Consider the following 14,265-nt stretch of genomic DNA (forward strand, 5'->3'; position numbering starts at 1 on the left):
ACTTTTTGTTTGTATGTTGCCAAATCCCTTAGCAGCGAGAAATAAGGTTTTAGCGCAGCCTGAACCTGCAAATAATTATCCTTAGACATTTTACACTGCGCTTCTAGTCCCAAACTAAGCAAAGCTTGTACTATGGGTACTAGACAACGGATATAAACATACTTAAATACTTTTTTTTTTGTAAACACATACTTATTATACATAGAAAACACCCAGTCCAATACAAATATGTTCATGCACACAAATGTTTGTACTGTGCGGGAATCGAACCCGCTACCTCCGGAATCCACTACACCAAACGGCCGACAAACTTTTTACACCGAATTTAGTCAAAATGACGAAGATGTTACCGTACCTTATAGTCGTCCAAGCACATCGGATGGTAATTATTCCCATCGTGCCTGACAGAGTTGCGTAGATGCCATTCCTCTTTGTCCTCGTTGTAGAACTGCTGGAAGGCGTCGCCGCACAGCGCGCACGTGCTCTCAGCTGGCGCGCCCGCGGCCACCGACGGCGCCTCGCCAGCCGGCTCCGGCGGCTCCGTCTGCTCCGCGCCGGCTGTCTCGAACCAGCTCTTTTCTGTAGGGGGATGGAGGTTTTTTTATGAGTTTTATGAGAGTTTTCATGAGGTACATGATGTACTATTTATAGAAAAAGAACAGTAAGAGAGGATTGTTAGACTGGGTTGTTCTGGTTACCATGTGGTGCTACACCAATTAAGAGACTTTTTATTTATTTATTTATATTAGGGAAACAAACAATTTTGATATACAGACAAATAATCACACAAAAAATAGGACAGAAATCAGCAAAGTTTCCACAGTTAAAATTAATACAGAGTGCAGACTAAAAATTAATTAACCTTATTTTATTACCACTTAGGCAATAAGTAATAATGACTTCGTATTTCGGAAGGTATGTTTAGTCACGGATTCAATTGACCCATGTTGGATGCTCATGAAGTCTCAGATTGTCACTTCAGTTTTTTTTATACATGATAAGACAGGTATTTGACCGCAATCGCACCTGGTGTTAAGTGAGATGCAGTCTAGGATGGTACAAATCTGCCCAGTAAGTGCATAATATTCACTCTCGCCTTGAAAAGGCTGTTGTTACTACTCCCACGATAAATAAAAGTGGAAAGTTACATTTTTAAAATGGGACACTTCATTATCACCTAACTCAAAGTGCACAAGTGCGATCTGTGATGAAAAAACCTTACTGAGAAGGCCAGTTACCACTGATGATATACGGCTCGGAATCGTAGCCTCTCACTATAGGCTACGTTCAGTGTTATTACAAGATTGAATCACAAATGAGGAGATCCGTAAACGAACTAACGTCGCTGACATAAATAAATAAAATAAATAAATCTTTGGACAATTTCATACAGCGCCAGTTAGCCCCAAAAAAGTAAGCAACTTAATGCTCGTGTTGTAGTGCTAGTTTAACGGATATACTACTTATATACTTTTTTTAAATACATACATATTATACATAGTAACATCCAGACCCCTCACAGAAAATTTAAATTCATCATTTCAATTTCTGCCCGGCCGGGAATCGAACCTGGGACCTCTTGGCATAGTAGTCCGTTCTGAACCACTACACCAAACGGCCGACAAATAATAAATGCTGCGATTCTGGAATTTTTATATTCTGGCAGCAATGGTTTGCAGAAGACTGGTGTCGGGTGATGTTTATGACAGTACTGACCTCTCTCCTCCAAATCCTCGACCTCCTCGTACTGCAGCCAGTCGGACAAGTCGTAATGCCAGTGCCGCGAGTGGGCACGGCGCGCCGAGTCCCGGTCGCGGCGGTTCTGGCGGAAGTGCCAGTCCAGGTGCTGTGAGTAGCGCACAGTGTGCTCGGGCGGGAAGCGCGCGCCGCAGCCGGAGCATTGCATGCCTCCGTACAGCCGGCTCACCAGACCCGGCTGTTTGCTGCTGGGGAATTATACGCATATTAAATTTTCTGACGAGATACATTTTTAAAATAAGTTGGAGAAATCGTACTGCCTAACGGCCGGTTCACACATGTCTCCGTTTTACTGTCCCGTTTTATCGTGTACTATGTATACAGAATACTGTGTCATGTGTGAAGTCGCTCATACAACTACATACGCCATCGACAAAAAAAACGTACACGATAAAACGGAACAGTAAAACGGAGACACGTGTGAACCGGCCGTAAGGTAAGGGAGGGAATCTAATGTTTTTTTTTTTTTTTTTCAAATTATTTCCAGTATTCAATATTAATTTAAGTATTTCAAAAATAACTGTTATTTTGTGCTAAGATGTGCTAATCGAAAGAAGTCGCTTAGAAGTCGAAGTCGAAGTAAGTGACTTAGAAAATTGGCGGCAGATCGCTAGTTTCTGAGGAAAAAATTAAGGTTTAAAAGTTACTCCTTTTGCTTATAAATTGTTTGACTTGAAGGTGAGGGCTGAAATGAAGAGCGATTTACTCAATACTACTGGTATAAAATTGAATAAAAAGTACAAACAGTCAGTCAGTGTACCTAAAAATATAAAATAAAAAGAAGTCAAGGTCCAAAATACTTACACTCTCAGCGTCTCAGGTTTGAGCAAGTCCACTCTGTGAATGACGCTCTTATCCTCTTTCGGCTTCGGCTTCTCCTCGGGCTTCTGCTCCAGTTTCGGCTCGTCTTTCGTCTCTTTCGGCACTTGGACGATGCCGGTGGCCAGTAGCTTCGCGAAGAGGTCGTTGACGTTGATGTTTCCTAACACCGGTACCAGAGGGTTGGGTTTTTCGTCCGCGGGGGTTTCTAACCCGGGGATCTTGTCTGGTTTGGTGAAGAGCGGTTCTGCACAACTGTATTCTGAGGCTGATGTGGGTGCAGAGCTGAAGCTTGAGGGCATCACGCTCGCTAGCATGTCCAGACCTGCGACAAAAGAGTCTTTTGTAAAGTCGATGTTGTTTTTTGATGACAAATTATTGGTAAATTTTTTTTTTGCTAAATGTACTATAGTCTGGTCCGCGAGCACGTAGAATTTTGTCGAATGACCCCAAGCTACCCATCCTTATCGCTCGTGCGTAATTATGTTGCTGTCGCGCTCGCTCACTCACTGCGGGCACCCGTCGCACAGTCGCGACAGCAATATAATTACGCGCGAGCGATAAGGATGGGTAGCTTGGGGTTATTGGACAAAATTCTACGTGCTCACAGACCGGCCATTCGTAAACTACTTGAGATATGTGAGAAATATGCTGAAACTCATGGGCTCAGATATAACGCCAAAAAAAGTGAACTTATGATGTTTAAGTCTCGGGATCATAAGATCACCCTAGTACCTCCCGTTTATTTAGGCGGTGTTGCACTTAAACAGGTCTCGCGTNACATACATTAACATTAACATTTAAACTTGTATACCTTAACTAATAAAGAAACAAAAAACAAACGGTAAACATTTTTGCTGACTACCGTCAACACCGACAATATCACTCGTAAGTCCATTCAACGGAGCAGCGGTCGGGCGTCATAGAAAAACGAGCGTTAATAGTAGTGCTGAACGGATCATAATGGCATGTGTCGATGCCGACGGCCAGCATTGACCACTAAAACTAGGGACTTTTTTTTAGGTGATATTAAGTGGTACCTTATGTGATATTAAGTGATTAGACCTTATTGAACGTCATACTGTAAGGCTGGGTTGCACCATCTACTTTAACTTTGACAAACGTAAAAAATATGTCAAACTCCATTCAAAAAGCACCGGTTATCGTTATAGTTACGGTTAGTTAGGTGGCAAAGTTAGGTGGTGCAACTCAGCCTAATTATTCATATAACAGACTAGACATTGTTGCAAAATAACACCCATTACAAGAACTAAGATGGATTCCGTGGAGGGTAGTTGAACGGGAAGCATGGTCGATCTGTTTTAATGGTTTCAATTTATTATTTAATGGACTTTAGTGTACAAATTTGGTGTTATTTTGTGTTCTAAAGTGCAGTGAAGTGATAAATTATAAAAAACATTGAAATACTTCGAATTTGAGCGCGCATCGAGTGTCGAGTGGGTTGTCGTATGAACAACCCGCTTTGGACCCGGTGGCGTCTCGAAACCTGCTTACGGGCATACTTAACCCCACGGAATCCATGAAAAATCAATAGAACTGAAACACCCACGTTCTATTGATAACTATGTCAATATTTTTCACTCGACATTGGCAGAAATAAACCTCCCAGAGAGGTTTAATTGCCACAAATAAAAAAAAAAAGAACTAAGATGTCACAGTTTAATGTGCTGTGGTCTGTACTCACTCAACTGCCTTTGAAGGCACAATATAAGCTTTGTTCAGGTCAAAAAGCATAGAAATACGAACTTTCTTGTTTAATTGAATTTAGTTACTGCATCAATGTTATATTGGGACATATCTCACATATAGCATTGCATAAAATACATGGCTTTTATGATAGATATAAAAATTAATCGCAAAATGTGTTGGTAAGCGCGTAACTCAACAACGCCTGGACCAATTTTACCAATTCTTTCTTTTTAATTGAATTCCAAAGATGGTTTTTACGGGGAAAGATCCGGGAAAATCCTAAAAACAGTCCTTTATTCACGCGGGCGATGCCGCGGGCGGAATGCCAGTGATATAATAAAAACATAACCCTCCTCCCGCAGTCGGGTAAATAAACTATCAAAGGGTGTACTAACCTCGACGGGTTCCGGCAGTGGCTCGGTGACGACCTCCACGACGGATTCTGCGTCGGAATCAACGTTGTCGTCCGCATCCAGAACCTCGATGGGGTCCTCGTTGGTCTCCACTGTCACCTCTGCAGGTGTCTCCTCTTTGGGGGGCTCCTCTTTTGTGAGCGACGCCTGTGGGACGGGACGTGTTTAGTCATGGATATAGGACATGGACAAAACTAAGCTAATTTTGTAATCACTATTTCACTTACAGATAGAAAAATCAAAAATATCTTTCAGAAGGAAATATATCCGACGAGATTATTCACAAGTTGCAACCGGTCTTATCTTAAAAACTCATTTATTTATGTAAGTAGACTTTTAAAAAGCATTTTTACACGTCCCAGTATTAACCCTACCGCTGCTTCAGGACAATAAATAGGCCAGTGCTGAGAAGAATCAGCGCAATAAAAATGTAATGTCATGTATTTTGCCCCTAGTAAATAAAAAAAGTGGTTCTCTTGGAGCAGTGGAGACTTGTGACCTGCCCAGTTAGAATATGCGCCAAAACGAAGAAGGCCAACCCAAGAGAAGAAGTGTTAGAAACAAAGGGGTTGTCGATAATGCTTTGATAAGGTTTTATCGTAATATTTAGAACTTTTATGTTGTATTTTGATTAAATTCTCACTAATACGGGATTGGGCAACACTTTTAAAAAGGTCTGCCCGCGACCATGACCCGAGTCGAAACGTCTGGTAGGTAAATAACTTTTTGTTTGTATGTTGCCAAATCCCTTAGCAGCGAGAAATAAGGTTTTATCGCAGCCTGAACCTGCAAATAAATATAAATATCCTTAGACATTTTACACTGCGCTTCTAGTCCCAAACTAAGCAAAGCTTGTACTATGGGTACTAGACAACGGATATAAACATACTTAAATACTTTTTTTTTTGTAAATACTGTTAATTATTTACTTGAAACGGATCTCTTTTGGAAAAACAATAATATTTTTGCCGGGGAGCGTACACACGACAGCCACATCGAAAACGCGGTAAAACCCAACTGACAGCTCCGAGCTGTCAAGGTGATAGCTCGGACTAGGTGTTATTTGAACGTCATGTCACAAGTTCATGATACAACAAAACACAATAGCCATAGAGGAGAAGAAGAATGTAACTGAAAAGGAGATGTCAGCTAACAGTTCGGCCTTCCTGACACTTCTTCGTCCTCGAAAGAACTTCACATGTGGCCGGACAGGCCTTCAGGTAACTCACACAAGTCACACAGTCCGTTTCCTCTCTCCTTAAATACACACAGCATGAACCTCACAGAAAAGCACAAGAATACAGGAAACTTACCCTGAGCCGGGGTCAGATCTTAGGTGCGGCGTGCACGTTTAGGCTTTGCATAACCGTGGAGTCTTCCACACGGCCAGCTACGCCCGGTCCAAGAATTGTCACTTACACAGCACACATGGTATGGCATCACATAGTTCACACAGTTTCATATTATACACACACAGTCTACACAGACATGTCCCATACAGTTCCATACGGCGTGTCCCACACAGTTGCTCTGGACACGTCCCACTCAGTTATTCACGACATGTCCCACCCAGTTGCTCTTGACATGTCCCACCCAGTTATTCGCGACATGTCCCACCCAGTTATTCGCGACATGTCCCACTTAGTTACTCTTGACACGTCCCACCCAGTTATTCACGACATGTCTCACTCAGTTTCTCACGACCATGTCCCACTCAGTTACTCATGACATGTTTCACACAGTGTTGTAATATTTACACATATCATACACATTTTGTGTCTCTCTTTTTTTTTTTTTTTTTTTTTTTTTTTTTTTTTTTTTTTTTTTTTTTTTTTTTTTTTTTTTTTTTTTTTTTTTTTTTTTTTTTTTTTTTTTTTTTTTTTTTTACTCTTCATCGTCACCATCATCTGAAGTGGATGACTCCTCCCTTGAGTGCCAAAGCTTCATCTTATCGCGCGCTACCACGTTCTTATAAGTTCGTTTACCATGAGAGATTGATGTTACTTCAAATCGGTCATGCGGCAGAACAGCTGCAACTTTATATGGTCCCGAGTATTTAGGCACGAGTTTTCCACTCGTGAGACCAGTCCTCAAGATCTTCCTCTCTACCATCACTAACGCCCCAACGTTGATGGACTCCGGCTGGTAGTGGTGCTTATCATATCTTGCCTTCATGAGTGATGCTCTCCGTTCAACTTCTCTGTCGGCTTCTTCTCTTAAGACAGAAACATCAGCGTTCGAAGGGATCGGCCCTAGTAGTTCTCGACCTAGCCGGGGCCTGAATCCACACAGCAGTTCTAGTGGGGATTTCCCAGTGCCCTGGCTGACCGTTGAGTTGATTCCTAATTGTACTTTAGGTAAATGAGCATCCCACCCCTTCTGTTCTTCGCCCATTTGTGCAGTCAGGGATGCCAAAATGGTCCTATTCAGCCGCTCCACTTGGCCGTTTGCTCGAGGGGTGGCAACAGCATTCAACACGTGTCTAATACCAAGTTCTTTACAGTATTCTCTGAATTCCCGCCCGGTAAACGCTGTGCCTCGATCACTAATAATACGCACAGGATATCCAAACACTTGTCCCAGCCTGCTTATCGCATTTATAGCCCCTCGCGCGTTGGCGCTGGCGACGGCTTCCAGCCAGACGAATTTCGTGAACCCATCAATTATGGCAAAAATGTAGGTTTTCCCCGAACTCTTGCAAAACGGTCCCAGATGGTCTATGTGGAGTGTATGGAATGGTACGGGGACTTTGGGTATCGGGTGCAATACCCCTGGCTGCTTCCCTGCAGGTTTCTTTGAAAACTGGCAACCCAGACAACTATTCACATACTTCCGCACGCACCTCCTCATCCTTGGGAACCAGTATTTTGCTTCAATTGCCTCTATGCATTTTTCTGCACTCAAGTGGCCGTTGTCGTCATGATATATTTTCATAATATGCAGTCTAGCACCCCTGGGCAGTACCGGTCTCATCGCATCGTTAAGTCGACGATGCAATCGTCCGTCAACTATCTTGTACTCTTTTCGTACTCCGCTGTTCTGATCCTCCCCACTTGTGGGTGCGCAGCTCAGGGTTTTAATAATGCTCTGTATCCCCTCGTCTCCTTCCTGTAAAATGTCGATCAGGTCCTTCTCTTCGATGTGGTGAACGCTAATTGGATTGCGGCTTAGAGCATCGACATGTGCCATTGATGTCCCTGCCCTGTGCTCCACCTCAAAATCATATTCCTGAAGGTCCAGCCACCATCTGGCGATGCGGGGAGTCAAGTCCCGCTTCGACCAAGCAAGTCGCAACGCTGAGCAATCAGTCACCACTAAAAACTTGCGTCCAGTAACATACACTCTAAACTTTTGGATGCTGAAGACCACTGCCAATGCTTCCAGTTCAAAGCTATGATAGTTTTGTTCGGCCGTGGTCGTTTGTCTGCTAGCATACGCAACAACCTTCAGCTTACCATCAGCTTGCTGCTGCAACAGCACTCCTCCTAGCCCGGCTTTGGAGGCATCTGTGTGAATCTGAATTTCTTTATCCGGCTGATATATCGCTAGGACCGGATCGGAGGTCAGTGCTTCTTTCAGTGTCTGCATAGCTCCGCGCTGCTCTTCTCCCCACGTCCAGTCCTGATTTTTCTTTGTTAACATCGTCAATGGTTGCGCTAACGAAGCAAACCCCTTGATGAATTTTCGGAAGTAGCTCGCAAGACCGAGAAATTGTCGGAGCTCATGGACATTCGTTGGAGTTTTAAAACTCTCCACCGCAGCCACCTTAAGAAGGGAGGGGCGCATCTCTCCACCCGAAATGACATGGCCGAGGTACTCCACCGTGCTGGTAAGGAAAACACATTTATCTCGCTTGAGTTTCACCCCTGCAGCCGCTATCAGTGCTAAGACCTGTTCTAAATTCGCTAGGCAATTTTCTGTACTGTCGCCCCACACGATAACGTCGTCAATGTACACTTCCGCGCACTTGTGGAGGACAGGAGCAAGTATCTGATGCATCGCCCGCTGGAATACTGCTGGTGCATTGCAGAGACCGAAGCTCATCATCTTATATTGATAATGTCCTTCGGGCGTGACGAAAGCTGTGAGTGGCCGCGACGCTGGAGCGATCCTAATTTGATGGTACCCGTTGGCCAAGTCGAGACAGCAGAAAACCTCCTTTCCAGCCAACTGATCCAGAAGGTCTTGAATAACCGGTAGTGGGTACCGCTCCTTTTCAGTGATCTTGTTCAAGGCTCTATAGTCCACACACATGCGGTAACCCCCATCTTTCTTGCGGACCAATAGTACTGGGCTGGCATATTGAGAAGTCGAAGGTTCTATGACACCTGCATCGAGTAACTCCATCACCGTGTTTCTTACAATCTCTTTTTCATGGAACGACATCCGATAAGGTTTGTAATTGACCACTCTGTCCTGAGTTAGCCTTATCGTCATCTCAATATCACAGTTTCCCAACTCAACACCCTTTCCAGCAAAACAATCTTCATATTCTTCCAAGAGTCGTTGTAGTGTATCCCGCTGAATGTCAGTCAGATCATCCCCCACTGTGTAGTTCTTGTCTGAAGCAGTATGGTCAATCCTTTCAGCCCGCGCAATACACTCCTCGCTATTAAGTTGCATTGTCGAATTGGTCTTATTGATCAGTTTCATTATTACATGACCATCCTCACTTTCTACTTCGTGACATATAATTTCCTTCTCCATCATGGGTTTCCCTTGTTCGCTATGATTTAGTTTCAAAATGCCACTTATAAGAGGTTCAGTTCGGGCTGGAACCTTGTTGAATCCGGGTGTTAACGTTACATTAGCCTGCGGGTAAAGAGTAACTTTAGAGTTTGTAACGGCAACATTCTTGCATAGTTCATTGAGTGCTGGTTCCTCCTCATAAATGTTCAGATGGGTTGATGTCTTCACAATAACGATATTTGGAGCTTCGGTAAAGGGTTGGCCCACTAGAACGTCAAAATTTTGCACTTCATCTGGTACAATGTATAATTCCGTTTGTTTCTCCACGCCATCCACACTCAATTTCACTGTAGTAACCCCCAATGGCAAGGTAAGGGCGTTACCATACCCCTTTATGACAATTGAGTCATCAGCTGTCCTCGCTAAGTTTAGTTTTGCACTAAAACTTTGAGTGATGGTATTACATGAACTTCCAAAGTCAATGTATCCTTGTGCCTTAACACCATTTACTAATATTTCCTTAAAATACTTCTTGTCTGACTTGTCACCGCAAAGTATCTGAATATTTCGAATATCCCTCCCATGACCATCACGAGCACCTTGTCTTTTGCAATCAACAGCTAGGTGCCCCTTGGCGTTGCAATTGGTACAACTTTTATCTTTATTTTTCTTGAGATAGCATTGCTCTTCCAGATGGCCTCTTTTCCCACAAAAACGGCATCGCTTATCATTAATTTCTTGCTCCTTATCATACCTCCGGCATTCTCTGGCTCTGTGTCCCGGCTCCCCACAAGCATAGCATTTCCTGATCATTGCCGGGGCACGGTTATTCATTGACTTGTTCTCACTTGTATCAATATCAGTAGCCTTTAAATTTGCCAAATACACCAACAAGGAGGGAGTGGTGGTGCACCCTGCTGACACTGCACCTATCTCCATCAGTCTATTTCCCAGCGTCCCGATGATTGCTTCTGTTATTATGTCATCAGACATACCACAAGACATTCCCAATCCAAGCTTCTCATAGTAAAATTTTATAGGATCTTCTTTAGGCATCTTCACCCTGTTCACTAATTCTCTGATTTGAGCCAGCTTATTCTTGGTAAAAGGAAATGCTCTTATCAGTTTTTCTTTCCATTCCTCCCAGGTAATTCCATAAGATGATTGATGTTCATACCAGCCACGGGCATACCCCTTCAATTTTGCTGTACAATTGCAAATTAGAGTTCGTTCATCCCAACCATGCATACGGGCAACACCTTCCAAATTTCTAATCCAATGCTCAACGGGGACACTGGTAGTCTGTGGGTTAAATTCAGGGATAAAGTCATTTTGTCCCACATAGCGAACCGCAGAGTTATCTGGATTAACATTAAAACTGGCATCTACATATTGTGGCCTCATTATTGGAGTGAGCTCGGGGGTGCCACCCCTAATAAAGGTAGAAGAGGCCGGCGCTTGATGAGATCTGCCATCTGCCTTCCTCAGGTCTCGTACGTAATTTTCTAAAGCCTCAATCCGACTGTCCTTTCTCCTGAGCTCTCGCAGGTATTTTATTTCCTGATGATGCATTTCCCCATCTGGACTTGATGGGTCTACTGAGTAATGAGAACGATTCCTTTTCTTGCGATCGCCCATTGTAATTATTTCCTTTACAAACGACACAAATAGCCCCTTCACACACACAGTAATATTTAAACAGATAGATCAATAGATTTATCACAGTAGCATTATAGGAGTGTAATCTGTCGTTGACTATTTCAAAAACAATGTTCATTCAATCCAGAGTCTGAGTTCCAGACAGAAAATAGTAAAAGGAACAAGCTCACCCGGTTGCCAATACAAACGTGCAGTAACACGACCTACAACCACACTCACTTTACCACAACACCACAATACTATACTTTAACAGAGGAAATCACTTAAATGAAATATGAGAGTGATTTAAAAGTTGGTTTGCAACTACGGGAAACGTTTTTATCGCAACACACAATGTTTTCAGAACTTTCGCTGGTAGGTCCCAAACAGGTTCGAACCGGTTTCGCCGTTCGGTTGTTCTTTCACACACTGATATTCACAGTAAAACGTAACGATAACACTTGTACTTTGCAAGCATGAGTTCCACTTCTGAATTCTGTTAATTATTTACTTGAAACAGATCTCTCTTGGAAAAACAATAATATTTTTGCCGGGGAGCGTACACACGACAGCCACATCGAAAACGCGGTAAAACCCAACTGACAGCTCCGAGCTGTCAAGGTGACAGCTCGGACTAGGTGTTATTTGAACGTCATGTCACAAGTTCATGATACAACAAAACACAATAGCCATAGAGGAGAAGAAGAATGTAACTGAAAAGGAGATGTCAGCTAACACTACATAATACATACTTATTATACATAGAAAACACCCAGTCCAATACAAATATGTTCATGCACACAAATGTTTGTACTGTGCGGGAATCGAACCCGCTACCTCCGGAATAGTAGTCCGTTTCGAACCACTACACCAAACGGCCGACAAACTTTTTACACCGAATTTAGTCAAAATGACGAAGATGTTACCGTACCTTATAGTCGTCCAAGCACATCGGGTGATAATTATTCCCATCGTGCCTGACAGAGTTGCGCAGATGCCATTCCTCTTTGTCCTCGTTGTAGAACTGCTGGAAGGCGTCGCCGCACAGCGCGCACGTGCTTTCAGCTGGCGCGCCCGCGGCCACGGACGGCGCCTCGCCAGCCGGCTCCGGCGGCTCCGTCTGCTCCGCGCCGGCTGTCTCGAACCAGCTCTTTTCTGAGGGATGGTGGTTTTTATGAGTTTTATGAGAGTTTTTATGAGGTAGATGATGTACAGTCGCGGAATGAAAAGGTTCGTCACCTTAGTGTCGGTTTTCGGTTGCACTAGGTACTGTAAGAGTCAAACCTGCCAACATAACCGTGCAAGAAACATTGCTGCTAACATTTAAATAAATATGACGTTTGCTAACGAATAATGTTTTGCTTGTTTATTTTTTATCCCATCAGTGCAATGTTAGAAAATGTAGTTTTTTTTAATTAATAGATATTGGCAGGTTGAACCAACAAGGTTTTAGTTTATCAATCATAATAATCTTCTTGACAAGTTAAATCGTCAACTTTCATCTGAATAATTTTGAACTTTACTGACGAACAGTTAAAGATTATTTTCTCTAACTCAAAAAGGGCAGGTAGGGCCCAAAAGATAAGGAGACATGTAAAGTGCCCCATAAGGGCTACCTTTTCTTTTTTTATTATTTACTATATTTTGACGTTCATAAGTGCCACTAGTAGTCTAAACTGAATAAATATTTTTGATTTTGATTTTAAGAGACTTTAATTCCACTTTGGTTAGGCAATAAGCACTTCGTATTTTGGAAGACATGCTAGTTCATAGATCATTGGTTCAATGATCCATGTTGGATGCTCATAAAGCTCGGATTGTCACTTGTTACATAGTTACGACAAAAAAAAGATATGGAAAGTTACATTTAATTTAAAAAGGGGCCCTTGGTTATTGGAATTGTTTTTTATTTTTTGCATTTTTAATGTAGTATACCTCTTGTAGGCATCTTTGCAAGTAGTATACCTCTTATAGTAGATCGCACTTGTGCACTTTGAATGAAGACGGCGATCTTGGATATTTTGACATGGCGGGCATGTATTAGTTTAGTAGGTCCTACAAATGACAGAGTACTGACCTCTCTCCTCCAAATCCTCGACCTCCTCGTACTGCAGCCAGTCGGACAGGTCGTAGTGCCAGTGCCGCGAGTGGGCACGGCGCGCCGAGTCCCGGTCGCGGCGGTTCTGGCGGAAGTGCCAGTCCAGGTGCTGTGAGTAGCGCACAGTGTGCTCGGGCGGGAAGCGCGCGCCGCAGCCGGAGCATTGCATGCCTCCGTACAGCCGGCTCACCAGGCCTGGTTGTTTGCTGCTGGGGAATTATACGCATATTAAATTTTCTGACGAGATACATTTTTAAAATAACTTGAAGAAATCGTACTGCCCAACGGCCGGTTCACACATGTCTCCGTTTTACTGTTCCGTTTTATCGTGTACAAACGTCTTTTTTTCGTCGGTGTATGTATTACTGTATACAGAATACTGTGTCATGTGTGAAGTCGCTCATATAACTACATACGCCATCGACGAAAAAAAACGTACACGATAAAACGGAACAGTAAAACGGAGACACGTGTGAACCGGCCGTAAGGTAAGGGAGGGAATCTAATGTNAAACGTCTTTTTTTCGTCGGTGTATGTATTACTGTATACAGAATACTGTGTCATGTGTGAAGTCGCTCATATAACTACATACGCCATCGACGAAAAAAAACGTACACGATAAAACGGAACAGTAAAACGGAGACACGTGTGAACCGGCCGTAAGGTAAGGGAGGGAATCTAATGTTTTTTTTTTTTTTTCAAATTATTTCCAGTATTCAATATTAATTTAAGTATTTCAAAAATCACTGTTATTTTGTGCTAAGATGTGCTAATCGAAAGAAGTTGCTTAGAAGTCGAAGTCGAAGTAAGTGACTTAGAAAAATTGGCGGCCAATCGCTAGTTCCTGAGAAAAAGTTGAGGTTTAAAAGTTACTCCTTTTGCTTATAAATTGTTTGACTTGAAGGTGAGGGCTAAAATGAAGAGCGATTTACTCAATACTACTAATATAAAACTGAATAAAAGTTTAAGTACAAAGAAAGATCAATTACCTAACTTTACAGCAAGTGTCAAAGTTTCCTATACAATAAGGCAAAAGTCAAGGTCCAAAATACTTACACTCTCAGCGTCTCAGGTTTGAGCAAGTCCACTCTATGAATGACGCTCTTATCCTCTTTCGGCTTCGGCTTCTCCTCGGGCTTC

General features: G+C 42.9%; 1 protein-coding gene across 3 annotated transcripts in view; it reads right to left on the minus strand.

The window, feature by feature from the left end:
- Pcf11 (Pcf11 cleavage and polyadenylation factor subunit) overlaps positions 1-14,265 on the minus strand; it is a 38,271-nt gene that overhangs the window by 4,510 nt on the left and 19,496 nt on the right. For all 3 annotated transcript variants that reach the window (XM_028311693.1, XM_028311692.1, XM_028311695.1), the window contains 3 exons: positions 2,563-2,902; positions 1,717-1,946; positions 356-579 (listed from right to left, as the gene is read on the minus strand). In XM_028311693.1, the coding sequence (XP_028167494.1) occupies positions 356-579; positions 1,717-1,946; positions 2,563-2,902 (794 nt within the window). The remainder of the gene's footprint in view (positions 1-355; positions 580-1,716; positions 1,947-2,562; positions 2,903-14,265) is intronic.

Source organism: Ostrinia furnacalis, unplaced genomic scaffold, assembly GCF_004193835.3.
Source record: "Ostrinia furnacalis isolate ACB-3 unplaced genomic scaffold, ASM419383v2 OfSCF3542, whole genome shotgun sequence".
Lineage (NCBI taxonomy): Eukaryota > Metazoa > Arthropoda > Insecta > Lepidoptera > Crambidae > Ostrinia > Ostrinia furnacalis.